We start from the raw sequence: 26,434 nt of genomic DNA, 5'->3' as shown, positions 1-26,434 counted from the left end.
AAGCTATAAATTCATGAAAGACAGAAAATCTTTCAAAATGATCGTATTTGTGATTTTCTAACCACCGAATCTCATCAAATGCCTGAAAAAATACTAGCCTCTTAGTTAAAAATGAATAGCAAATTTTGCATACAATTCATTACAGTTTTAGTAGCAGTGCATACTTATAATGTTAAATGTGGTTTTTTTTTAAGTGCATAAGTACTAATTATACACTACATGGCCAAAAGTATGTGGACAACTGACATCCAACATCCAAAATTATGGACATTTATTTGGAGTTGGTTCACTCTCTGCTGCTATAACAAGGGCCGGCCCTAGGATTTTGGTGGCCATAAGCAAGTCTGTCTGTCTGTCTGTCTGGGGGGGGGAGGGGGGGGGGGGGGGGTCGTCTGGTAAATCCTTCTTACGTTACATTGTTATGAAATGTTCAGTTGCCATTCCATTTTAAATTTATTACCGCTAGTTCTACGATGGGGGATGAATAACATAAGTGGAAAAAAGCGTTATTTACCTTAGATAAATATTGGATCGTGTGGCCCCCCCTCGTGGTCGTGTACACCCCCCCCCCCCCCCCCCCCCCCCACCAGCAGTTGTGGCCCTAAACAACCGTATAGACCATTTATGCCATGGGCCGGCCCTGATAACAACCTCCATTCTTCTGGGAAGGCTTTTTACTAGATGTTGGAGGGATTTGCTTCCATTCAGCCAGAACAGCATTAGTGAGGCACTGATTGAGCAATTAGGCCTGGCTTGCAGTTGTCTTTTTCCAATTGATCCCAAAGGTGTTGGATGGGGTTGAGGTCAGGGCTCTATGCAGGCCAGTCAAGTTATTCCAAACCATTCTTGACAAAACCATTTCTATATGGACCTCGCTGTATGCCTAGGGGCATTGTCATGCTGAAACAAGAAAGGGCCTTCCCCAAACTGTTGGGGAAGTACAGAATGATCCAGTGGTTGTATGTTGTAGCATTAAGATTTGCCTTCACTGAAACTAAGGGTCCTAGCCCAAACCATGAAAAACAGTCACAGACCATAGTGCGTCCAGATACTTTTGATCATATAGTGTATTTTGGCACCAAAATATACTTGCACTGACTGTGGATGTACACCATTTGAACCCTTAGGAGAAATGATACAAATCTGCTTTGGACCCACTGGGTTCTGTACCATAGTATATGTTTGGGTGCTTGCCTTTTTATACAGTAGTTTTAACCTCTCTCCCACATTCATTTAGGTGTTTTATATTTTGTAATGGATATATTTCACTGTATTTTTGCCCACCCCGGGTGCGCACGGAGAACTCTCGTCTTTGCGGGCTCTCCAGTACTGACAGACATCTGTCTGAAGAACGCACTGCCGCGTCTCCTGTGATCGATCCTCCTATGATGGACCATAATCTGGCTCCCTAGTTTTCAGAGCCCTAACAGACTCCTCCCTCGATGTCCCTAAGATTAGGTGACAGACGCAGTATTTATTTACTTTTTTTTTTTTTTTTTTTGCTGTGCACATGACCAGTCCCTTAATCACTTTTTTTGAAAAAAGATTAAGATTAAAACTAATCATCAAAAACACAAGAGATGGTAACAAATATTGAGGAATATTATTTATATCCAACGATGTTTATAATTTCATCCAGCCATGGTTAAAATAGTAGCCTACCCGCATTTAATGAACTCCCTAAATTTGCTTAAACCACCGCATAAAGCATAAAGGGCTTTATTCATCATAAGCGTTCAGTGTTGCAAGCACACACTTATTACCGTCTGGTGGTAACCATTCAAGGGAGTATAGTTACAGGGGCGTTCATCTTGCCTTTGACTGAGACGAACCAGTCTGTCTGAAGGGGTTAATGGGCGTTGCTCTGTCCGGCACCAGCCAATCATTAGCAACACCGTTGACATAGATGAGCTGTCTGTCTCAATCAGGTTCGCTTTCACAGCGCCTGAGCCAACGTGCGTTACAGAAGAGAACCCGAGAAAAAAGGCACAGTATGTTACAGCCTACTTTAGTTTTCCCATCTTCGGTTTCACATCTGCTACACTTTTTTTAAACGAGTAGCGACAACAGCGACATGACGACCAAGGGGCAGCGACCTTGCCGGTGTAAGGCTGTAACTTTTAAAGAAGATGACGATTCTGATACCGAGGTGGAGGAATTTAACCTGGAGCCGAGGAAATCGGATGGACGTGAGCTTCAGATTATACATAGCGGCCACTTTATGGTGTCTTCCCTGCATATGGAACACACACCGAAAAAGGGCTACGATTTCGACACGGTCAACAAGCAGACCTGTCGGACATACCACTTTGGAAAGACCAGTAGATCACACCTGTCCATCGATGCGTCTCTCACAAAACTATTCGAATGCATGACCCTTGCGTACAGGTAAGGTAGTATTGGATAAATTATTTCGCAAGCACTGCGCTGTAAAAACAGGAACTAACGTTACTGCAAAGACGCCAGTATTCTCAGGGGCTGGTTGCTAGGGTACAACTGTCGCTTGCAGTGATGGTCAGCAAGCTGGTTAACTATCTGCATGATGTAACTTAATATTACCTTCCTGGTATGGTTTTGGGTTGCCGCCTGTTTACGTATGCTTTTATCATCTGCTCATTTGCGTAATGTGGGCGTCAGTCTTGTATTTATGACTGGTTTTATTTTTTTTAATGTAAGTATATTTAACCTTAGTTGCCCATCGTTGACTGCGTTAACCTGATGGTCGACGGAGTTAACCGGACGGTTTAGCCGTCAAGCTTGTACGAAGATCCTTGTTAGCGAGATGCTAAACATCACGTGTATAGCCTGAAACGGAAGTTGCTGAAAATGAAACGAACTTAAAAACGAGGAAATGAGAAATGCCAGGAAGCGACGCTCGTTTATGTCTAAATTTAGGCTGTGGACAGTCGTGCTAAACCAGGACGACATCACAAAAAAGTGTATTGCGTCGTGTCTCAATATAAATTGTAGCCACTGCTTGTATAAAGTGAAATGTTTGCTTAATGTAACAGTTTGTTTTCTTTGTTTTGTTTGTTTATCCTCACTGTGCCCTTAAGAGAATGAAGTAGAACTAAGAGAACAAGGAGTTCTTTCAGGCTTTATAAGCTCCAGTGTATATATAAACATATAAATTGACTATTAGGCATCAGATTTAAAGGGCTAAATTTTGAGGAACGAAAGAGTTAAAACTTTTGCCTCATTTGATGTCAGATACTGTAGGAATATACATACCAGTAAAAAAAAAAAAAAAAAAAAAAGGAAATGTTAATAGGAATGTTTAATGCAGAATCAGCCCTCTCTCCAGCCCTCCAAAGTGAAGAGGCTGGAGTTTTTAAACGAAGCACGCCCAGCTGACCCCACTCAACTCTGTGGTTTTGTGAACGATGGCCTTGAGTTCCCGTTGAAGTGAAAGTCCAATCATTGTTGCGTCTTCCGCACCAACATATTGGCCGCTGCGGTAGTGTGTTCAGCTGGTTAGGTTCCCGCAGGGTAAGCCAAGCCACAGACCGTGGGAGATATGACAAGATGGATGTGTTAGAATGAATGTCGGCAGAGAGTGTTTTCTGCAAGTTGGCGCAAGAATCCTTTGCAATACCACCTCTGCATAGTTTTTCCCCAAGATGGCAAGTGACTCCGTATGGGGAGAAAGCTCTATAGCCTGCAGGGTCTTCAGACATTTGGCTGATCTCACCATTGGCCTCAAGTGTGTGAAAGATCCCACAGCTCTTGTGAATGGAAACTGGACTTAAAGTTGGCGCATGCTCAATGCTGCCAATCATGAGAGAGAGAGAGACAGAAAGACAGAGACAGAGAGACGGACAGACAGACAGACACCAGATTGATGCACTAGAGCAGTGCCTTAACAGATACCAGGCCATGGGGCCCATTCATGCAGTAGAACAGCCTTAACAGATACCAGTCTGTGGGGCCCATCCATGCACTAGAACAGTGCCTTAGCAGATACCAGGCCGTGGGGCCCATCCATGCACTAGAACAGTGCCTTAGCAGATACCAGGCCGCGGGGCCCATCCATGCACTAGAACAGTGCCTTAACAGATACCAGGCCGTGGGGCCCATCCATGCACTAGAACAGTGCCTTAACAGACTGAGACGGAGCCTGTCCAGGATAAGCCGCTCAGCTACACATTTTTTATTTTCAAATTATTTTCGAATATCAAAGATGTCTTCTTCATAACTGTGTTTTTATTTTTTTGTGTTTGATAGCTGAAGTCTGTGTGAGATCGGAGGTTCAGTGCATTGAACTGATGAAACTGTGTGGCCAGATGTGTGGAAATTCTTTGGGGAAATTGCACTTCCTGTGTTTGGTGGTCAGATGAGACTGCTCTGAGCCTGCTTCCTAATTTTCATTGTTACTCAGTATTTTATTTCATCCCACAGAACAGTAATAACTATGGCTGCAGTACTGCTGTTAGATAAGAGTAAGGGGATAGTCAGGTTGTAGTAATGCGATATTCTGGTCAGAGTAAGGGGATAGACAGGTTGTAGTAATGCGATATTCTGGTCAGAGTAAGGGGATAGTCAGGTCGTAATAATGGGATATTCTGGTAAGAGTAAGGGGATAGCCAGGTCATAGTAATGGGATATTCTGGTAAGAGTAAGGGGATAGTCAGGTTGTAGTAATGGGATATTCTGGTCAGAGTAAGGGGGTAGTCAGGTCGTAGTAATGGGATATTCTGGTAAGAGTAAGGGGATAGTCAAGTTGTAGTAATGGGATATTCTGGTCAGAGTAAGGGGATAGTCAGGTTGTAGTAATGCAATATTCTGGTCAGAGTAAGGGGATAGTCAGGTCGTAGTAATGGGATATTCTGGTAAGAGTAAGGGGATAGCCAGGTCATAGTAATGGGATATTCTGGTCAGAGTAAGGGGATAGTCAGGTCGTAGTAATGGGATATTCTGGTAAGAGTAAGGGGATAGTCAGGTTGTAGTAATGGGATATTCTGGTCAGAGTAAGGGGATAGTCAGGTTGTAGTAATGGGATATTCTGGTCAGAGTAAGGGGATAGTCAGGTTGTAGTAATGGGATATTCTGGTCAGAGTAAGGGGATAGTCAGGTTGTCGTAATGGGATATTCTGGTCAGAGTAAGGGGATAGTCAGGTTGTAGTAATGGAATATTCTGGTCAGAGTAAGGGGATAGTCAGGTTGTAGTAATGGGATGTTCTGGTCAGAGTAAGGGGATAGTCAGGTTGTCGTAATGGGATATTCTGGTCAGAGTAAGGGGATAGTCAGGTAGTAGTAATGGGATGTTCTGGTCAGAGTAAGGGGATAGTCAGGTGTAGTGAAAGTGGTGCTGACTGTACCAGGAGTGTGTTCATTTCAGCAGCTTCAGAGCAGCCCATTCCTGTCTTACTTCCATAACCGAACCCCTTTCAGCCTTTAAAGTGTTTGTGGTGGTATGCTAGTTCGTACATAGTCAGTTCTTTACTATTAGAAGCATAGTCTGTCGACAGAAACGGTTCTTTCAGCATTAGTCAGTTATGTGCACACAGATTGGTTGCCTGAGTTGTGGTCGTTTACCCACAAGCCCCTTGTGCCTTGTGTACATATTGAGTGATGCTCCTGCTAGGAAAAAATATTAATTTGTTTCTTCAAGTGGGAAGTTGGTGTCGCCGAAATGGAAGAACTTCAAAGGGCTGAAGCTGTTGTGGAGGGACAAAATCCGGCTGAACAACGCAATCTGGAGGGCCTGGTACATGCAATGTAAGGGCCTTTTCTCTCTACTGCTACTGCACTACAAATCCCACAATCCTTTTCACTGCTGCGTTTTGAGAATGAGAGTAACACCACAGATCTTTTATTCTTTACATTGAAGGAGAGAATCAAGGCAGCTGTTGACTGTCTGGTGAGTCTGAACTTCAAGGACAGATCAAAGTACTGAAAAGAACGTGCTTCGTCAAATTTAAGAAAAAATAGCTATTTAAAAATTTTTTTTAGTCTTTGAAATATTTGGTTTTTGTTCTTGATGTATTTGCATCTTTGATGGAGGTATAGTAATATAGTCTGGCTTGTACATGTAAGTCGTGGATGCCCATTATGCTGTTTACTACCCCCGGGGGTGGGGGTTTTAACCATTGTTTTGAACCCCAATGTTATATTGAAACTTATTGAAATAGCATTTCCTCCACATACTCATTGAATAACACTGTTCAGATGCTGTTATTCGGACAGTTGTACCTGCAGTCTATTCATACAGCTGGACATTTTCCTGAATGCAATTCAGGTTAAGTACCTCGCTGAAGGGTACAACGGCAGCGCCCTAGCTGGGAATCAAAGCGAGTCCAGTTCCCTAACCATTATACTGCACGGTCATCCATATACTCAAATAACTAGTGAAATATGTGATTTGATTAATTTACCACCATTATTACACCTCAGCAGGGGGAACGTGAGCCGTGCCTGTAGTCCTGTAATACATATTAAAATCCAGTCGTGCTGGAGTCTTTGTAGCCATTAATTTGGGCCATGGAGACTCGCAGGCTCTTGTGGTGCTGAGCTGAACCTGTCCGTCACTCCGAATGTGGCCCGTATACAAATCACTTTTCCTCCTCTGTCAGATGTGGAGAGGAGGAAGAATCCCATCTGTCACTTTGTCACTCCTTTGGACGGATCCATAGAGACCGAGGACCAACGCCGCCCAGAGGTAAGGCCCCGCCTTCTATTGCCCCCCACCCCATATGGCCCCACCCCCTCCAAAAAAATGTAACGACTCATAATTTTGTATTGTCCCTAACCTCTTATCACTCTTTCCTTTCCTTCCAGGCCATTTCCACAGAGACAAAGTGCTGGAAAAGAGGAGTTGATATCGCCAGAGAATACCACAAATGGAGAACGTATTTCAAAAAAAGGGTAGAGTGATTTTTGATTAATTCTTTTTCCACCCAGAATGCGTCAGATATTTGTATCTGTATCATCTGTATATATAAAAATGGAGAGTTATCCAGACCGAGCAAATGGAAAAACACACTAAAAATAATATTTTATTGAACTGATTTAAGGAAGCAATGTAAACATTTTTTTTTCAACATTAGTTGATCAAGAGATTGGTCCTAATAAAAACCAGGACTGAGTTTGCGAGACCCTGCTCTCATGGGTTACTAATTAACTTTTGGGGAACAGCCTTCTATATCCTATAGTAATGATGTCACATGATGTTTAATAATGTCATCAGCGCTGTCATGATCACAAATTCATTGTTGCCATAGTTACAGAAGCACAAGGATGAAGACCTCTCCAGCCTTCTCAAGGTATGCGCTATTTTACAACGAAAAATATTGTATTATAATGATTGTATTGTAATAAGTTTGTATTATTAAACAGAATAGTTTATTAAACTACACATCAGCCTGGCTCCTCTGGAATCAATTTCCTTTGATTTTACACATGATTTAATGCTGATCTAGCATCAGCAGTGTATCAGTGAGAGAACATCTTGAAATTCACCTGGATCTACCATCCTGATTAATCACATTGCCAGAACAAGAACCCGTATTTTAGAATGTTTTTGTTGGCGAGTGACCACAGACATTCTCATTTGATCCTCTTTGCGTTTGAAATGTAACTGCCGGTTAAAAACAGAAGTGAGGGTGTGGGGGTTGGTTGATGGTAGGGGGAGTCATAGCCCTTATCTGTGAGAGTTATTAATATATTTGGGGGTTGGTGGGCGGTAGGGGGGAAGCATAGCCCTTAGTTATCTGTGAGTGTTATTGATATTTCTGGCACTGTTGTGTGCACCCAGGGGACAGACGAGCCGTTCTCGCTGTTTGGGGAGGTCTCTGCGGACATCCTGCAGCACCACGAGACAGGGGTGTGGCGCGCCGGCGGTGGCGGGCGGCAGCAGCCTGATTCACCGGTTCCCATGGAGATGGACCCGCTCTTCGACATGGAGATGTGGATGTCGGAGAGCTCGGACACGCTCTTCTCCACGCTGGCCTCCCATCAGCCCGCGGGCTGGCCCAACCCCAGGGATATAGGTGTGTTTCCTGACGGTCCACCCGGGTGCCCCCCTCAAACGCGTTACAGGGGCTGGTGGCTCCTCCATTTTGGCTCAGTCCGTACAGGAAGTCAGATGAGACTTAATTCATCACTTGACAAATGGCCGTCGTATACAATCCAGCATCTTTTTGTTAATGAGTTAAACTGATCGCACCGAAAGCCGACTCATCCTGACCCTGCCTGGAAAACAAGGTCAAAGTCAACACACCATATTTACAGAATAATCTTGTTAAAATGGTGTACATTAACACTTGGCACATAGCTATAATAACAGTGTTAACATGTTTTAAAAATGCTAACTTGTTAGCACTGTGCATTGCTATAATGACAAACAGTATTAGCATTTAGCAATATTGAAGTGGTTTTCCAGTCATCCTTGTGCAAGGTTAAGTGTTAATGAATTTGCGGTGGGGGGGGGCCTCAGTCCAGCCCTAATCTCACCCTCTTGTCCCTCACACAGGTCACAATGGGAACGCAGATATGATCCAGCCAGGCCTCGGAAACCTGCAGCCTAACCTGGACTTCACCGTTGACCCCTTTGAATTTTTACAAGGTAAACCCAGACTACCCCTTACACAAATTGTGCTACACACATAATACTACATGCGATATTTACTACGCACATTGTACTACACACACTACACATACGTACTGCAGAAATGTATATACAATGATGTATATGTATGTATGTACTTGCATTCAATGCATCGAGTTGCGGTGTCAGAAGATGTCAGAAGGTGTCAGTAAAAGTTCTGACCGTGCTTCTGCTCTGGCCCTTTTCAGATTTGTTCCACAGCCTCCGTCAGCCCGGTCCCACCCCCTCCTCATCCGTTCTCCCCACACCAAGTTCCAGCTCCCAAGCTCAGGTGCAGCAACTGTTTGTATCATTTGAAAAAAAGCAGGTTGATCCATAGCTATACCTTTCACCTGACTATATTCTTGGCATTGTGTTTCCCGTCTGTTGAATGTGTAATTGGAGCTTTAGACCAGGGGCCCATATTAATGAAGGGTCTCAGAGTAAAGATCAGGTTATCTAGGATCAGGTTTCCCCCTGTCTGTGTCCTAGTTCTGTCCATTGTGAGCTAAAAGGTGAAACTGATCCTGGATCAGCACTCCTGCTCCGGGATGCCGTATGTATGCAGGTCGCTTGCTGTCGTGCGGTGTTTCATTGTGATGTCATTTCAGCCCTCCCTGCTGCCCTCGGTGACTACATCTCCCAAGATCCCATCCGTCAGCGCGACCAATCGCGTTGGTGATATGTGTACCGAACCCTTCTGCTCTGAGAGCTACACACCTCTGTTCCCTGGACCCCCCGCGCCCGTTCCTGAGTCTGCAACCGCTGTCCCGTTGGCACCCCCACCCTCAATTTCTGCACCCCACCCCTCTGTAGTTCAGTGCTCCAACTTGGCAACATGGAATCCCACTCTGGGCAACCCTTTGCCTCCCTCCACTGCCACCGTCAGATCCCGCTCCCCCAGAGTCACCCCAAAACCTGCCCCGCCGTCTGCCCTCACCCCTCCCAGAGCGCAGCCCCAGCCCCTCCCAGTGGAACCAGTGGCTCGCCCAGCCTTCAAACTGCCCAAACCCCGCGAGCCGCCGGACCCCGGCCAGAGGACCAGACGCGTCCAGAACATCGTTCCCGCCAAGCCACGCCCTCCGCCCCCTCTCTTCGTAGCAGGTGAGGAGTCCTGTCTTTCCCTCCAGTTATTCCTCCATTAATTAAATTATTCCTCCTTTTAATTCCCTGCTGAGTTTTGTCGCCTAACACCGCTTAAATTTTCCATGAGTGACACCGGGCCCAGATGGATGTAGTTGCTGGAAGAAGACTTTCAAGAAATGTTAAGATTTAGCCGTGCTTCCCTGTCAAAAGGATGACTGCGGTTGAATGTCGAGTGAGCTGTTTTTAAGTTAGATTGTCAGCTTAACACTGAATTACTTCCTTGTGTGCTGACTGAATTATTGCCCTACGGGAGTGCTGTACCAAGCTCTTCCCCTTTAGCGTGTTTTTCCCCTCTGCTCCACCAGAGGGCAGTATTGCCACACGCTTTGGTGGTGCATAACAGCGGTTAGCCTTCAGTCTTCCTCTGTGTCTGAGGTGCCCAGCCGCTAAGTGTACTGAATCTGCTGGCGCATGCTTTTAACTAATGCGACTCTGCGCATGGCGTACTGCGTGCAGCGCATGGCGTCTCAGAAATGTACATCGCTGTGATGCGTCTTCCCCTCTTTGATCTCTCCAGGTCCCTTCCCCGCCCACCACAGTGCCGTCCTCATCACACCCGGCCCTCTGCAAGCAGAAGCCCCGCCCCCTAGCAACGTAATCTGCACCGCTGGCGACATCACTCAAGTAAGGACATTCAAGCTCTTTTCACTCCCCAGATGTGACTGCAGGTTTTAGCTCCGGGGTGTACCGAATAATTACCTTTATATCATTATGTTTTCAGTCTTGCGTCTGGCAAGGTGTTCATGGCAGAGTCTTACCCTTAATTAAGGGGTTGCTGTGAGAGGTTGCCATGTCCCTGTCAGGGGTTGCCGTGTCAGTCAATCCAGTTCTCCAGCTCCCATTGGCCCCTCTACAACTCCATGGGCGTGGCTAAGAATGAGCTGCGTTAAGTGTGTCGCTCTCTGGCTGTCTGTCTTTAGTCCTTATGGATCATTTATATAATTTTAATTATTAACAACAAATCTTCATATATTTTATTAAATGTATTTACTTTTAGGTCTCTCAGGCGGTGTGTAGTGTTAATTCCACCAAGCTCTGTAGGGCTGTGTGTAGTGTTAACTCCACAGAGCTCTGTGGGGCTGTGTGTAGTGTTAACTCCACAGAGCTCTGTGGGGCTGTGTGTAGTGTTAACTCCACAGAGCTCTGTGGGGCTGTGTGTAGTGTTAACTCCACAGAGCTCTGTGGGGCTGTGTGTAGTGTTAACTCCACAGAGCTCTGTGGGGCTGTGTGTAGTGTTAACTCCACAGAGCTCTGTGGGGCTGTGTGTAGTGTTAACTCCACAGAGCTCTGTGGGCTGTGTGTAGTGTTAACTCCACAGAGCTCTGTGGGGCTGTGTGTAGTGTTAACTCCACAGAGCTCTGTGGGGCTGTGTGTAGTGTTAACTCCACAGAGCTCTGTGGGGCTGTGTGTAGTGTTAACTCCACAGAGCTCTGTGGGGCTGTGTGTAGTGTTAACTCCACAGAGCTCTGTAGGGCTGTGTGTAGTGTTAACTCCACAGAGCTCTGTGTGGCTGTGTGTAGTGTTAACTCCACAGAGCTCTGTGGGGCTGTGTGTAGTGTTAACTCCACAGAGCTCTGTATGGCTGTGTGTAGTGTTAACTCCACAGAGCTGTGTGTGGCTGTGTGTAGTGTTAACTCCACAGAGCTGTGTGTGGCTGTGTGTAGTGTTAACTCCACAGAGCTCTGTGGGGCTGTGTGTAGTGTTAACTCCACAGAGCTCTGTGGGGCTGTGTGTAGTGTTAACTCCACAGAGCTCTGTGGGGCTGTGTGTAGTGTTAACTCCACAGAGCTCTGTGGGGCTGTGTGTAGTGTTAACTCCACAGAGCTCTGTAGGGCTGTGTGTAGTGTTAACTCCACAGAGCTCTGTAGGGCTGTGTGTAGTGTTAACTCCACAGATCTCTGTAGGGCTGTGTGTAGTGTTAACTCCACAGAGCTCTGTGGGGCTGTGTGTAGTGTTAACTCCACAGAGCTCTGTGGGGCTGTGTGTAGTGTTAAATCTCTCTGTTTTTGTCTCTTGCAGTGTTGTCGTCAAAGTCACATTTCTGCCGAGCAGAAGAGACGCTTCAGCATCAACCTGGGGTTCAGGACCCTGTGCTCCCTGGTTCCAACGCTGAAGACCAAGTCCTCCTCTAGACCCGTATGAATAGAACATCTTATTTTTAAACCTTTTTTTGGGATTCACTTTAAAAGAATTGCCTCCTTTTGTTTAATGTTTTTACTAGTAGCTATGTAGTCTCTTTTATCCTCTCTCTCCCACACACATACACACGCTCAGTCACACTCGCACAGTGCACCCGCACAAATACACGCACGCGCACACGGTTGGTTTGAGACTGAAGAGGGACTAAGCAGGCAGTAACTTCTGTAATCTCAATTGGTTTTTGTTTCTAGAACCATAGCAGTTTGGCTTGTGTTAAATCAGGCTGTAAGTTCTAGACCTGTTGCAGTTTGGATTGTGTTAAATCAGGCTGTAAGTTCTAGACCTGTTGCAGTTTGGGTTGTGTTACATCAGACAGTAAGTTCTAGAACCATAGCGGTTTGGATTGTGTTACATCAGACAGTAAGTTCTAGAACCATAGTTGTTTGGGTTGTGTTACATCAGACAGTAAGTTCTAGAACCATAGCTGTTTGGGTTGTGTTGAGTTGGGCAGTAAGTTCTAGAACCATAGCTGTTTGGGTTGTGTTGAGTTGGGCAGTAAGTTCTAGAACCTTAGTTATTTGGGTTGTGTTGAGTTGGGCAGTAAATTCTAGAACCTTAGCGGTTGGGTCTGTTAAATCAGAGAGTAAGTTCTAGAACCTTAGTTATTTGGGTTGTGTTGAATTGGGCAGTAAGTTCTAGAACCATAGCTGTTTGGGTTGTGTTGAGTTGGGCAGTAAGTTCTAGAACCTTAGCGGTTGGGTCTGTTAAATCAGGCAGTAAGTTCTAGAACCTTAGTTATTTGGGTTGTGTTAAGTTGGGCAGTAACGTCTATAAGCATAGCTGGTTGAATTGTGATTGGTCAGCAATAAGCTCTGTAACTGTTGCTGTTGGGGTTGTGTTAAGTTGGGCAGTAAACTCTATAACTGTAGCTGTTTGGGTTGTGTTAAGTTGGGCAGTAAACTCTATAACTAGCTGTTTGGGCTGTGTTCAGTCAGCAGTAAACTCTGTAACTGTAGCTGTTTGGGTTGTGTTAAGTTGGGCAGTAAACTCTATAACTAGCTGTTTGGGCTGTGTTTAGTCAGCAGTAAACTCTGTAACTGTAGCTGTTTGGGTTGTGTTAAGTTGGGCAGTAAACTCTATAACTGTAGCTGTTTGGGCTCTTTTTAAGCAGGTTACGAATGCAGCCACTCTGCAGAAGACCGTGGAGTACATCGGCAAACTCCAGCAGGAGAGGCACCAGATGCAAGAGGAGGTCAGGTGTCTCCGCGAGGAGATCGAGGAGCTCAACGCCTCCATCAGGTAGGGGGAAGGAATGTGCATGTGACATCTGGGAAAGGAGGTGCATATGACATCATCATTCAGCGCCTGTTCTTTTGAAGTCATAGGATTTCTTCAACCACAGTAAGGACGCAATGGCAGGTGTGTCCGGTGAATAATATCATATAGATCAATAAAAATGTTTGAGACAATAAAACATGACAAAATTCAAATTTACTGTGGGATTATCATAATGTATCTGCCTGAAGAAGGAATAATAAGGACACAGTCAAACATTAATTTATTTTTATGTTTTTTACGCTGTGCTTTCCCCGGATATTTTTCATGTACTGGAAAGTGTTTGACGGCATCTGCAGTATACGGGCTCTTCACATAGTTGGTCATACACTTATTTGAGGTTATGAGATGTGTGTGTGTGTGTGTGTGTATGTGAGTGAGTGAGTGAGTGAATGTGTGTGTGTGTATGTGCACGGCAGTATGATGTCATCATTACGCGCCTCTGTTCTTTCCAGTTCCTGTCACCAGAAGCTCCCAGCCACAGGTGTCCCTGTTAAACGGCATCGCCATGACTACATGTGGGACAGATTTAACGAGTATGTGCGGAGCAGGACTCTTCACAACTGGAAGTTTTGGATTGTATCTTTTTAACTGAGTGTCTACATAACCTTAAGAATTAAGAAGGGTAGATGGGTTTATGACAATGTTTTGGGTAAACGTGAATAAAAATGTTTTTATTGTGCATGTATTCGTATGGGCAGTGTTACAGTTTAGAATTTCAGGGCAACAGTTTTAACCAAGGTTCCTCAGGATTTAAATTTGTACTGATTTCAGTATGTTTCAGGTACAGTGTAGCGTAGCGCAGAGGTAGCTAACCCTGGTCCTGAGGAATCGTAGGGTCTGCTGGTGTTTGTTTTCACCTCAAATACAACAACCACTTTAGACCCAAGAAACTCGTGAGGTGAGTTAACTGTGTAATCGACTGCTTTAACTGATCATTTAAGTGCCGAGTAAAAACAAACCAGGAGACCCTGCAGCTCTCCAGGATTGGCCACTTCTGGCATAAAGGTTGAACTGTATGGCAAGACCGCTAAATTAAGGAAATGCATGAAATTGAATCAACAAAAATGCTGTGAAACAGGGAGGGAAAATAAACATTGATGCTTAACTTACTAAAACTTGAGGTCGGTTCAGTCGACCCTAATATCACTTCATTAGTTTCCATAGTTACTGAACAGCTAGAAGTCCCTAACCTTCCATACATCTCATAGAATATTATACATACACCAGATTTTTTAAAATGTATACATTATGTCAGTGCATTAGTCCAGCTAGATTTGAATACCATTTACTTTGCAGTTTGACCCTTGACCCTCATCCTCCACAGTTCAGCATCATCATCAAACCTCTGTTTGAGTCGTTCAACAGCATGGTGTCGACCGCCAGCGTGTTGGAGCTGCGCCAGACCACACTGCGATGGCTGGAGCAGCACTGCAGCCTGCCGGCTCTGAGGCCAAGTGAGTGCATTACACTGCGCTATACTAAACTGCATTATACTGCATTACACTGCATTAAACCGCATAACACTGCACTATACTGCATTACACTGCACTACACTGCATTAAACCACATAACACTGCACTATAATGCATTACACGGTGCTATACTGCATTACACTGCACTACACTGCATTAAACCACATAACACTGCACTATACTGCATTACACTGCACTACACTGCATTAAACCACATAACACTGCACTATAATGATTTACACTGCGCTATACTAAACTGCATTATACTGCATTACACTGCATTAAACCGCATAACACTGCACTATACTGCATTACACTGCACTACACTGCATTAAACCACATAACACTGCACTATAATGCATTACACGGTGCTATACTGCATTACACTGCACTGCATTACACTGTACTATACTGCATTACATAGCATTACACTGCACTTTACTGCACTACATTGTACTATACTGCATTACACTGTGCTATATTGCATTACTCTGCATTACACTGCACTATGCTACATTATACTGCATTACATTGACTACACTGCATTACACTGCACTATACTGCATTACACTGCACTACACTGCATTACACTACACTGTACTGCCTTATACTGCATTAAACCACATAACACTGCACTATACTGCATTACACAGTGTTATACTGCATTACACTGCACTATATTACATTACACTGTACTATACTGCATTACATAGCATTGCACTGCACTTTACTGCACTACACTGTACTATACTGCATTACAGTGCATTACACTGCGCTATATTGCATTACACTGCACTACACTGTATTACACTGCACTACACTGCATTAAACGGCACTACACTGCATTACACTACATTACACTGCACTATACTGCATTACACTGCTCTACACTGCATTGCACTGCACTACACTGAGTGGTTTTGGATCCAACAAAGTATTCTGCCTCAGTTTTTGTAAACGGCTGTATAACACAATGCTGGTTCACTCCTTTAGGAAACCACAGTGTAACAGTGTTGCTGGACCTTGTGTTGCAGTTCATCCTTCTCTCCACATGGTGGCAGTCAGCACTCCGCTCACGTTGTTTGTCTCTTTTGTCCCCCCCCCCCCCAGTGGTGCGGGACACCCTGCTTCAGCTCAGCACCTCCACCTCCATCTTGACCGACCCCACCCGACTCCCGGAGGAGGCCTGCCAAGCCGCGGGACGCACCCCTGTCGGGAAGACGGGCGAGTCGTAGGACCACAGAGGAGGGTGATAAGAAGACGGGGTGGCGAGGAGGGGGGACAGGGGCTGCCTTAATATTTCTGTGGCCTTTAACATCTCTGTTCCCTCCCTAACTCCTCCTCTGAAGCTTATCTTGTGATATACCTCCAGGCCTACAGAGGGCGCTGTTTACACTTCCTACTGCTCTCTCTGCATGCGCCTTCTCTTTGCTTCCAGGAGGGGCCCATCGGAGGCTGGCTTTCTCAGGTGAACTTGGGTCTTCCTGTTTGTCTACACATCGATGCGTATGGTACATTTTTTGTTGTTTTGTTTTTTGTTATTTTTTAAGAAGAGGGCCTGGAGGAAGCCGTTCCAGACATGAACTGTCATTTGTTGACTGTTGACTGTTTTATTCACACAAAGGATTCCTTCGTTCTGCTTGAAGGGTCAGAAAGGGAATGAAGTCACTGGTGCAGCTCTGTTGCCCGGTTTAACCCTTCGTAAGCACAAAGACGCCTGTCTTATTTGGAAGCAGAGCACCTCTCTCGGGGCTGTAATGTACACACACTGTTACAGGAACTTTTCACTTTGTCCCTCCGGAAGCACAAATCTGCTCCAAGCTGTCCCGACTGCAGACCACCACCCCCATCCCCATCCCCTCCCTTCAATCCATTTTGTCAGCAGGTTCAAGCGCTTCACTCATGGATGTAACTCCAGTTATGCAGTTACATCCCTACATTTAATTATTTAACAATCTGTCTCTTAACTTGTTCTGTGGTAAACGGATCAGAAAGGGATAAATCTCCTCTAGTGCCTGTACATTAGTGTCTAGGTTTGAGGCCTAATCTGTGCATTGCAGCAGTTTGAAAAGCAGCATTTTTTAATCAATCCACTGTTGCTTTGCATGCTGACATGCCCACAGACACATTGCCGCATCTCTTCAGTTATTCTTGTAGTTATCATTTTACATATTTAATGGATAATGTATTCAGATTAATAGTACTGTAAAAAAAAAAATTTTTTTTTAAATGAACCCCAGGGACACAGCAGAGCTAGATAAAAACCAAGAACAGACCAAGCTTACGGTTCAGCTGTACAGCGGTGACCATTCAGAAGTTTACACACTTGGTGTGCCTTTCCAGGGCTGTGTTACCGCATTGAAGCACCTTAGAGTGCCATTGTGGTTCTGTGGATATTGTTACAAGAATAAAAGGCATTCCGTGTTTAGAATTCAAAAGCCAGCAACTTTATTTGTTTGTGCTGGTGTGAACACAGGGATGCCTATTATAAATGTAAATGTGTACTTCGAAAAAAATACATTTTTAAAATGAACTGCAACAAAACCTCTGAATGCTTACCTTCAAAAATAATTGACGTGCAAATGGGAATACAGCAATATGTATATAGGTGAGTTTGCACTTTGCCTGTGGAGCATGAAGATTGCAATCATAATCAAGCATGTACTTTATATTTTGTTATTTTTGATACATGTACAATGTCTGATATAATGACTGTTAAATGCCCGTGAGGCGAGCTTGCACTTTCATAGTTTTTTGAGGATTGATGATGTAGCGCTGCAGAATCATTCGTGGCTGAAGGAACTCTCTCTGGGGCGGCACTCGCAGCAAGAAGGTCGTGGGTTCGAATCTCGGCTTGGGGCCTTTCTGTGTGGAGTATGCACGTTCTCCCCGTGTCCGCGTGGATTTTCTCCAGATACGCCGGTTTCCTCCCACAGTTCAAAGACATGCAGGTGGGCTAATTGGAGACTCTAAATTGCCCCTTGCTATGAGTGTGTGAGTGAATGGTGTATGTGCCCTGCGATAGGGTGTATTCCTGCCTCTTGCCCAATGCACGCTGGGATACGCTCCAGCACCCCCCACAGGGGTGTCGTAGTTGGGGGAAAAGTGGGACTGACTACCCAGGACCCGAATGGGGGGAGGGCCCTCAAAAAGCCTGGAATGATTCGTGAAAGACATGGATCAAGAGAGGAAGGGGGCCCACAGACACTGCTTATGTATAGGGCCCAGAATTTTGTGCTACACCCCTGACCCCCCGCGACCCTGACCAGAATAAGCAGGTATGGATAATGGATGGATGGGAGGAACTCTATCTGTGGACTCTTTCGGTCCTGATGGACTGGACTCTCAGGGTGGGGGGTGACAGCATGGCAGACGAAGCGTCGCGTAAAACTACACCACCGTTAGGTTCCTGTACAGCTGCGAGTGCCTTTTTAGAGCGGGCCTGGATTCGATTTCAGACTGCGAGGACACCGCAGTTTCACTATGCAATTAATCAGCGCGGAACAAAGGGCGGTGTGGAATGCTTTGCTGTTCGTGAATAGTTCATTTTTTTCGCTATAAGATTTCTGCTCTGAGGAGATGGCGTGACTGTCCGCTGTGCCTGTCCTGAACATCCATCAACATTGTCCTTAAAGAGGAGCTGCGCTCTGAATTCCAGACTTGTGCTTATTGATCCCTCTGCTGTTGTAAAGGTTAAAAAAAATCAAAATGTTACAAAGCTGTGGCTGTGTCTGTTCCTCACTGTGTCTTCCACTTGCTCTTTCACTCACGACTACATTGCCCACAATTCCTTGCAAGCTTTGTTAGTTTTGTTACACATTGGATTGGACTATACAGGGTGGTGCATGTGGGATGTAAGGGCATGTAAATAATCAGCCTTTCTGTCAATAATATGAATACTAATATCCCTTTCCTTTCCCATAATGATTCTTTTATTTCAGGGTTTTTGTTTTTTTTCAGGAGCCCCCCACTCAAGCTCAAAGTCAACCAGGGGACCCCCATCATAAGTTAAAAGGGTTGTATTAACAAAAGGTTTTATAAAGGGGGAGAAGGGGTGATACATTTTAATTAATATTTCTGTTGACTGTCCTTTAAAAGATTGTACCATTACAGAGATTGATCATTCCATCGTTCCATGACACATTCAAAAGGATAACATTCAAAATGGAACCTATGTCAAAATCAAGACATTAAATCTCACTCTTTGAAAGTCATTAAATGAACTGCTTGCACGTGTCTTGTTTCGCTGCCAATAGTATCTTGTGTTTTCATTATCCTGCGCTGCATGGGTCTGTCGGAAGACAAAAATGTTCATTCCCTGCCTCCATTTTGTGCTGGAATAACCCTTGTGAGGAGGCTCCGCCCCCTTCTGCACCCAAGACACTGCACAGCTACCTGTACAAGCCCCTGTAATCTCTTACCTGCAGTACTGCAACGCCTTACTGGCCAGTTTACTGGTCTGCCATCTGCACCTGGCCCGGAGTGCTGCTGCCTGACAGGATGTACATGACTCATCTACAGGAATAAGGAAATGACATATTTCACATGAATGTATGTTCAAACCACACTGCTGACGTTCAAGCAGACTGGATGTGCTTAATCAATCACAGTTGATATTTTCAGTAGTGGACAGTAGTCAACCAGCCCACAATGTCTCGTTAAGCAGATTCCTGTACCATATTAAGCAGAAATAAACATGCTTAATGGGCATTAAGAAAGAAAAAATTATTTACATTACATATCCATCCTTCTCCCAGAATAGATGGTTAATTAAAGCTTTATTTATTTTTTGTATATTGAGCTAAGTGTAGAAGTTTCCTAGTATGTACCTCTTTAACTGCAGACATAGGCAATATGGCTCTCAACAGTCTATACAGCATGAAGCAAAATTCAATATTTGATCACCCTAATTCTCAGATAATATGCATCTAAAACAGTTCAGTAATAACTAGACCTACTTAGAAGTGCATTGTGAAATATTTAAAATTTACAGGATTTCACTGTTTTTCAAATTACTGTCAAAGCCACGAGGGGATAACAAAATACGTGCTTATAAACTATTTTCGTTTAATTATAGGCAATACAAAACTAAGGGTCTGAACTCTTCAGCTCGGGCGCATATAGAACAAATTATTAATTAGCTGCGCGTTCAGGTTATCCGCGTGTTTCAACGTCAGCGGATCTGCACCCCACCTGCCCAGAAAGTAGCGTGAATTCTGCATTTCTCATTTTACGTCAAGGGGAAAAAAACGAAAACCTTTGTTTTGTTCTTACAACACCGTACATTACCTGCAGATTTATAATTGTCTCTCAATTCCTGTTTTATATATGCTGTGTAAAACAAAAACGTGACAAAACCTGTCATAAAATTGGAAGTAATCCTGAATGTTATTAAATTCGGGCTACGTCGTAATATGATTGCCACACGATGGCAGTATAACCACTAAGATCAAATGAATCCCAAACGAAAGCGGTTGGGTTGCACGTTTTAGTAACCGGTTGGTTTTGGTTTGGTAATTTTAAGTTCTTAATAATGGCACGGAAACATGTGAACATACTTGTTTTATTATAGACAGGAATTCAACACTAGTCTATTGAACGGACATGGTCGAAAGACCTTATGTATTAGACGTGTATAAATGTATGAGTTCGGGCTCTGATTTTCTGGTTTCATCCGCTGGGTGGTGATATAGTTACACTGTTCCCATCAGATACCCCTCCCTTCGCAAAGATAAAATATCCCCGTATATTTAAAAAATTTAAATAAATAATGAAGAGCTGAGAAGCATGCAGTTCATGTATTGTTTTATGTATTTACCATCAACACAACGCACGTTGAATGTGCATCGCCCCATATGTAAAGGAACTGTATTTTCTTCGAAAACTGATAGGCTTAGTTGTTGCCTAGCTCCTAGAAATAGTTAAATAAGCATACAACAACGTACTGGCTTTACGACATAGCTAGTTTAAATCCAACTCCTGGTGCAATTGCAAAAAATATTTCAGTCCTAAACTTCGACAACAAGCTGTCCTCTTAAAAAAAAAAGGCAAAAACATTTTTATGTCTCAAGCCAGTAACCTAGCTGTTTGTACATGAATGGGAGTAATTAACACGCGTCTCCTTTCTTTGAAATCCAGAAGAGCACAGCAGCGCCTCAGTGGAGAATCCAATCCAGTGACGTTTCACCAGCAGCAGCACCAAAGGGGCGGCCGCTCCAATATAAAGAACCCGGAGTTCAGTCTCTGCGCGCAGTGTTCTCGAGTCTGTCGAACTGAGAGGAGATACGGAATGGAAATACTCAGGACTATCACTTATCAGCCGGCGAATAACAAAATGTGCGACCACGCACTCAACAAATCCTGTGAGATTAAAAGAAAGAAATCCGAAGAGAGTGGTCTCGTGCCTCCTGAAATGTCGCGGATCGTTACAGACTCTACAACTGGGAAATGTTATTGCCGTGGAAAAGTTCTTGGAAAGGTAAATCGGCACGGAAATTAACTAGCAATCGTCAAAGGCAGACACGTTGGGCTCAATGAGATCTTGTTTTGACAGTAATACAATTGTCTGTTTGATGTGAACCTTCGCTTATATGTTCTTTTTTTACAATTATATATTGTTGCCTTCATCAATTGGAGTTTATTTACTTATTTAGTTTTTCAGAGCGCAACTAAAATGGCTGTGTTTTCTTTTTTCACAGGGTGGGTTTGCCAAATGTTATGAATTTACAGATTTGACGACGAATAAGTTGTATGCCGCAAAAATCATTCCTCACACGCGCGTTTCCAAGCCGCACCAAAGGGAAAAGGTAAAGAACCATCCACCATCTGCCCCCCGTTTAGAAATGGCACCGTTTTGAGGGAACGAAAATGTAGGCTATAACTAAAATATAACTTGTGTTTTCTTTCTCCCGACAGATTGACAGAGAAATCGAACTGCACAGAGTCCTTCACCACAAGCACATCGTTCACTTTTTCCACCACTTTGAGGATAAAGACAATATTTACATCCTATTGGAATACTGCAGCAGACGGGTACGCTAAATCTGTGAATGCTTACTTGGCGCCTGCTTGTATGCCCTGTCAAGATATTACTCTCCTTGTGTATTTCGGCTGCACATTGGAACCGTCTCATGTGCAGATGTTCCAGGTCCGTAATAACGCAGTTTCCTTTTTATTTTTTGTCTCGTGCAGTCTTTGGCACACATTCTGAAGGCGCGCAAAGTGCTGACGGAGCCCGAGGTCAGGTACTACCTCAGACAGATCGTGTCTGGAATGAAGTACCTCCACGAACAGGAGATCCTACACCGGGACCTGAAACTAGGTACACGCCTGGCACACAACACAAACGGCAAAATTAACCATCCCTCTTGCTCATTGTCTCAAGACAGCACAGTGTGCTAACAGTCTTTATTTCACTGTCTTACCAGGCAACTTTTTCATCAACGAGTCCATGGAGCTGAAAGTGGGGGACTTTGGTCTGGCTGCCAAGCTGGAACCGCTCGAGAACAGGAGAAGGACAATCTGCGGGACCCCAAACTATCTGTCCCCCGAGGTCCTGAACAAGCAAGGGCACGGGTGCGAATCGGACATCTGGGCCCTGGGCTGCGTCATGTAAGTGGCTTTCACTTGCGCTCGTACTGCACCGAGCGTGCGTTCTTATGGAGGAACAGAGAACTGGAGAGGTGAAGTTTTTTGTGCTTCGGGCAAACGTTTAACCCAGGCCATGTCCTCCTTGGCTCTCCCCCCTGCAGGTACACCATGCTCCTGGGTCGGCCCCCGTTTGAGACCACCAACCTGAAGGAGACGTACAGATGCATCCGGGAAGCTCGGTACTCCATGCCCACCTCCCTGTCCCCCGCGGCCAAGCTGCTGATCTCCAGCATGCTCTCCAAGAGCCCGGAGGACCGGCCCAATCTGGACGACATCCTCAGGCACGATTTCTTCAGTCAGGTGAGCACTCTCAGAGCCCCCCCTCCCCAGCCTGACTTGCGCCTCCACACTCAGCCAGTGTATCCATAGCTGTGTCAGTGAGGTTTCAGGTCTGTAATCGCCCCCCCCTCTCCCCCCCACAGGGCTTCACGCCGGACCGTCTCTCCGTGTCCTGTTGTCACTCTGCGCCGGACTTCCACCTCTCCAGCCCCGCCAAGAACTTCTTCAAGAAGGCGGCGGCCGCCCTTTTCGGAACAAAGAAGGACAAGGCCAAGTACTACGAAAGCCTGAGTAAGTACTGTTCAGCCCCGGCTTCATTGCGTCCTGCAGCTCTCTATCAGTGGGTAAAAACGACAAACTGCACAGGGCGATCAGAGATCCGTCCTCGCCCTGCGATATTGGGTCTATGCGCGTGATATGTCTGTAGCAGTTTTCATAACCGCTCGTGTTGTTTCTTGTTAATGTTGCCGTGTGGGTGGATTTCACCTTTGACGGTTGTAGTGAACCAGGACGCTGACGTTTTTTTCCTTTCTCTCCTTGCCTCTGTAGATAAACTCACCAAAGAGGAAGAGGAACTGTACAAGCTGCGTCACGACCTGAGGAAGACGTCCATTAGTCAGCAGCCCGGCAAGCAGGCCTCAGAGGTGAGCGCGAGCGTGGTTTCCGTTTCCTTCTCCGCCATAGCAACGGCGAGACTTTCTTTTCCGCTCGCGGTCGGTTACGCTGTAACGGGACACTCACCCAACCCTCTCCCCATCCCCCACCTTTATTTCCCCGCAGGACGCTAAGCCTCTGGGTGTCCCCGCCGGAAAGCCGGTGGTTCTGGTGAAGGAGAACAACAACAACAGCAACAAGCAGCAGATCCGCAACACCATCCGGATGATCGTCCGCGGGACGCTGGGCAGCTCCAGCAGCAGCAGCAGCAGCGAATGTAAGCAGGGCTTCCGGAATATTCCTCACCCATCCCGACCCCCCCCCCCCCCCCCCGTCGCAGACCCAAACGGTGCCCGCAGAGGCCTGGGCCTTTTTTTAAGGCACAGAGTGTGGAACGGTGGAAAAGAGGGCAGGGGTCCTTAACGGCGCCTTGGTGCCTCCGTTGCAGGTCTTGAAGACAGCACCATGGGGAGTGTGGCTGACACGGTCACCAGAGTGCTGAGAGGCTGCCTGGAGAACATGCCGGAAGGTAAGCGTCTCTTTAAAAAAAAAAAATCATCGTGCTGTATTTATTTATTTTTATTTTTTTTGAAGAACACTTACCCAGTTTTAAATAAGTGCCGGTTTTGTCGCTAACGTCGGTCTTTCTTTTGGCGGTTTCCAGCCGACGACATTCCCAAGGAGAACCTGGGCACCGGCTTCCAGTGGGTGACCAAATGGGTGGACTACTCCAACAAGTACGGCTTCGGCTACCAGCTGTCGGACCACATCGTGGGCGTGCTCTTCAACAACGGCACGCACATGAGCCTGCTCTCCGACAAGAAGTAAGGGCCCCTTCGGTCTGCGCCTCTCGTGTGCTGGGCCCGAGCTATAATCTGCAAGAGTCCGGGGGTCCTCACACAAATGGACCATAATGCACTACATCGTGGAAAATATAGTGACGATACTTCACAGCAGTTCAGTGTCTGAAATTGACAACAATTTATATATTTTCCCATGTGCTGTGAAATGTTGCAGTATCTTGACGATGTGTTTAATTTCGGTTCGTTTTGAGTGGATTCAGTTTGTAGAGAATGGGGATGGGGGAAGGGGGGTGCTGGTGGTCATTTCACTGTGGTTTTGCTAACGTTTTGTGCCCCCCCCTCTCTCTCCAGGACAGTCCATTACTACGCAGAGCTGGGACAGTGCTCCGTCTTCTCCACAGCGGACGCCCCTGAGCAGTTCATCAACCAGGTCACCGTCCTCAAATACTTTGCCCACTACATGGAGGAAAACCTGATGGATGTAAGTTTTCCCCCCCACCCAGACCACACTTTGCCCTGCCCGTCAGTGGCTTTTTGGTGCATTGAATCTTTCATAGAATTTTTAAAGAATCTCTTTAACTCAAGTGCTTTTTCTCCTCCTTCTCTAACAGGGTGGGGATCTGCCGAGCGTAGCCGACACCCACAAGCCGACGCTCTACCTCCTGCAGTGGCTGAAGTCCGATCGCGCACTGATGATGCTCTTCAACGACGGCACGTTCCAGGTAAACGGAGTTCTCTCGCCCGCACTTCCTGTTTGAGATATAAATATCTTACAGCGAACTCGCCAGTCGCCCTGCAGTCGTTACCCGCGGTGTAACCCTCTGTGTTCCCCCCCCCCCCCTCCCCCTAACCAGGTGAACTTTTACCACGACCACACCAAGATCATCCTGTGCAACCAGAACGAGGAGTACCTGCTGACGTACATCAACGAGGACCGCGTGTCGACCACCTTCCGGCTGAGCACCATGCTGATGTCGGGCTGTTCGCCCGACCTGCGCCGCAGGATGGAGTACGCCCTCAACATGCTTCTGCAGCGGTGCGGCTGAGCCCCCTCGCCGCCTAGGGGTGACGGGGGACCCATTTCAGGGACGGACCTGCAGGTGGGGCTGATGGAGGGGGGGGGGGCCCATTTCCTGGATGTACCTGAGGGTGGAATTGATGGTGGACCCATTTCTGGGAGGGACCTGAAGATGAGGCTGATTGGGGACCCATTTCTGGGACGGACCTGAAGATGAGGCTGATTGGGGACCCATTTCTGGGACGGACATGATCCACTATGAGGGAACATTGGACTTGGCGAGGAAGAAGAAGAGAGTGGAAGACTGAAAGTGTGTAGAGATCAGCCGGGGAAGGCGGAACCAAAGGTTTAACTCGGATCTTTCCGAGAGGAAGAGTATAGAGGAAGAGGAGGACAAGTGAAAAAGGGAGGAAGAATGCTGGGCTGGAACCAGATGGACTTTTAAACGAACTATAATAGGATCATTATTAAAATTATTATTACTATTATTATTATTTTGACATCTTGCTTTGTTGAAGCAGGGCTGGACCAGTGGACATTGCTCTGTCCTTTTGACTGTCTTAGGGGGGGCTTCAGCAGGGTGGGGTGATATGGCGTAGCTCTCTGTGGAGCAGAGTCGACTGTGAATACATTCCACTGGGGGGGGTCGGGGGGGTCGGAGGGGTGGGGGGGTAAGACCAGGGCCCGACTCGGAGACATCTGTGTCTGATGCCATTCCGATGTAGGCGCTAGTTTCTTAAAACGTGATGGAAATAACTTATTATGGACAAAGTGCAGTATTTATTTATTTAATAAAAACCATTTGGAAAATAAATTGTGATTTTTGTGACTGAACCTGTTTGGAAAACATAGCCATGTTGCCATTAAAGTCAATGATGTTGTCATTATAGTTCTGTCTCTTCTGTTTCTCTGTCCACCATTACATTACATTTAGTTGGCAGACGCTTTTATCCAAAGCGACCTCTTGTTAAGAATGAACATCTTTTTATTTATTTATTTTTTTAAATCTTTATTTAGTGAGCACACATGCTCTCTTACAGCAACACCCCGCTTCACACTCACACACGTAACCAAATCACAAATAAATTAGATAAAATATTATATTTTATAATATAATAAAATATTGATAATGAAAACCTTTCGGTGAGTGTGCAGTCTGTGGCTGCTTTATCTATTGAGCACTAGGACCTCATTTTGCCTCCAGATTAGCCTGAATTCTTCACAGCATGGATTCAACAAGGTGCTGGAAACTTTCCTTAGGGGCTTCGGTCCATGCCGACTGGATAGCAGCAGGCAGTTCTGGCAAATTTTTCAGCTAAACATTCATGCTGCAAACTCTAGAGACGGTAGT

General features: G+C 45.6%; 2 protein-coding genes across 4 annotated transcripts; both read left to right on the top strand.

The window, feature by feature from the left end:
• The first annotated feature begins 1,927 nt into the window (after positions 1 to 1,927).
• LOC135238832 (MLX-interacting protein-like) lies at positions 1,928 to 18,902 on the top strand. Of its 3 annotated transcripts, XR_010325218.1 has the most exons (16): positions 1,928 to 2,388; positions 5,612 to 5,718; positions 6,573 to 6,658; positions 6,778 to 6,864; positions 7,221 to 7,262; positions 7,754 to 7,988; positions 8,471 to 8,563; positions 8,794 to 8,876; positions 9,196 to 9,688; positions 10,248 to 10,354; positions 11,750 to 11,866; positions 13,041 to 13,168; positions 13,660 to 13,783; positions 14,532 to 14,661; positions 15,790 to 18,371; positions 18,640 to 18,902. XR_010325218.1 is itself a non-coding variant. In XM_064306937.1 (15 exons), the coding sequence occupies exons 1-15, from the start codon at positions 2,075 to 2,077 to the stop codon at positions 15,912 to 15,914; spliced, it is 2,265 nt and encodes a 754-aa protein (XP_064163007.1). In that variant the 5' UTR covers positions 1,928 to 2,074; the 3' UTR covers positions 15,915 to 18,902. The 3 variants fall into 3 exon arrangements, 2 of the variants coding, with proteins under 2 accessions (XP_064163007.1, XP_064163006.1); XM_064306937.1 differs by having other exon boundaries at positions 7,227 to 7,262; positions 15,790 to 18,902; XM_064306936.1 differs by having other exon boundaries at positions 15,790 to 18,902.
• A 2,015-nt stretch (positions 18,903 to 20,917) lies between these two features.
• LOC135238833 (serine/threonine-protein kinase PLK2-like) lies at positions 20,918 to 25,972 on the top strand. Its single transcript, XM_064306938.1, has 14 exons — positions 20,918 to 21,157; positions 21,378 to 21,485; positions 21,595 to 21,711; positions 21,871 to 22,000; positions 22,107 to 22,290; positions 22,431 to 22,629; positions 22,752 to 22,899; positions 23,158 to 23,252; positions 23,389 to 23,539; positions 23,711 to 23,791; positions 23,927 to 24,086; positions 24,417 to 24,546; positions 24,677 to 24,787; positions 24,920 to 25,972. Exons 1-14 carry the CDS (start codon positions 20,969 to 20,971, stop codon positions 25,109 to 25,111), a joined length of 1,995 nt encoding a protein of 664 aa, XP_064163008.1. The 5' UTR covers positions 20,918 to 20,968; the 3' UTR covers positions 25,112 to 25,972.
• Positions 25,973 to 26,434: the final 462 nt, after the last annotated feature.

Source organism: Anguilla rostrata, chromosome 14 (assembly GCF_018555375.3).
Source record: "Anguilla rostrata isolate EN2019 chromosome 14, ASM1855537v3, whole genome shotgun sequence".
NCBI lineage: Eukaryota > Metazoa > Chordata > Actinopteri > Anguilliformes > Anguillidae > Anguilla > Anguilla rostrata.
This window is presented reverse-complemented; position numbering and strand designations above follow the sequence as displayed.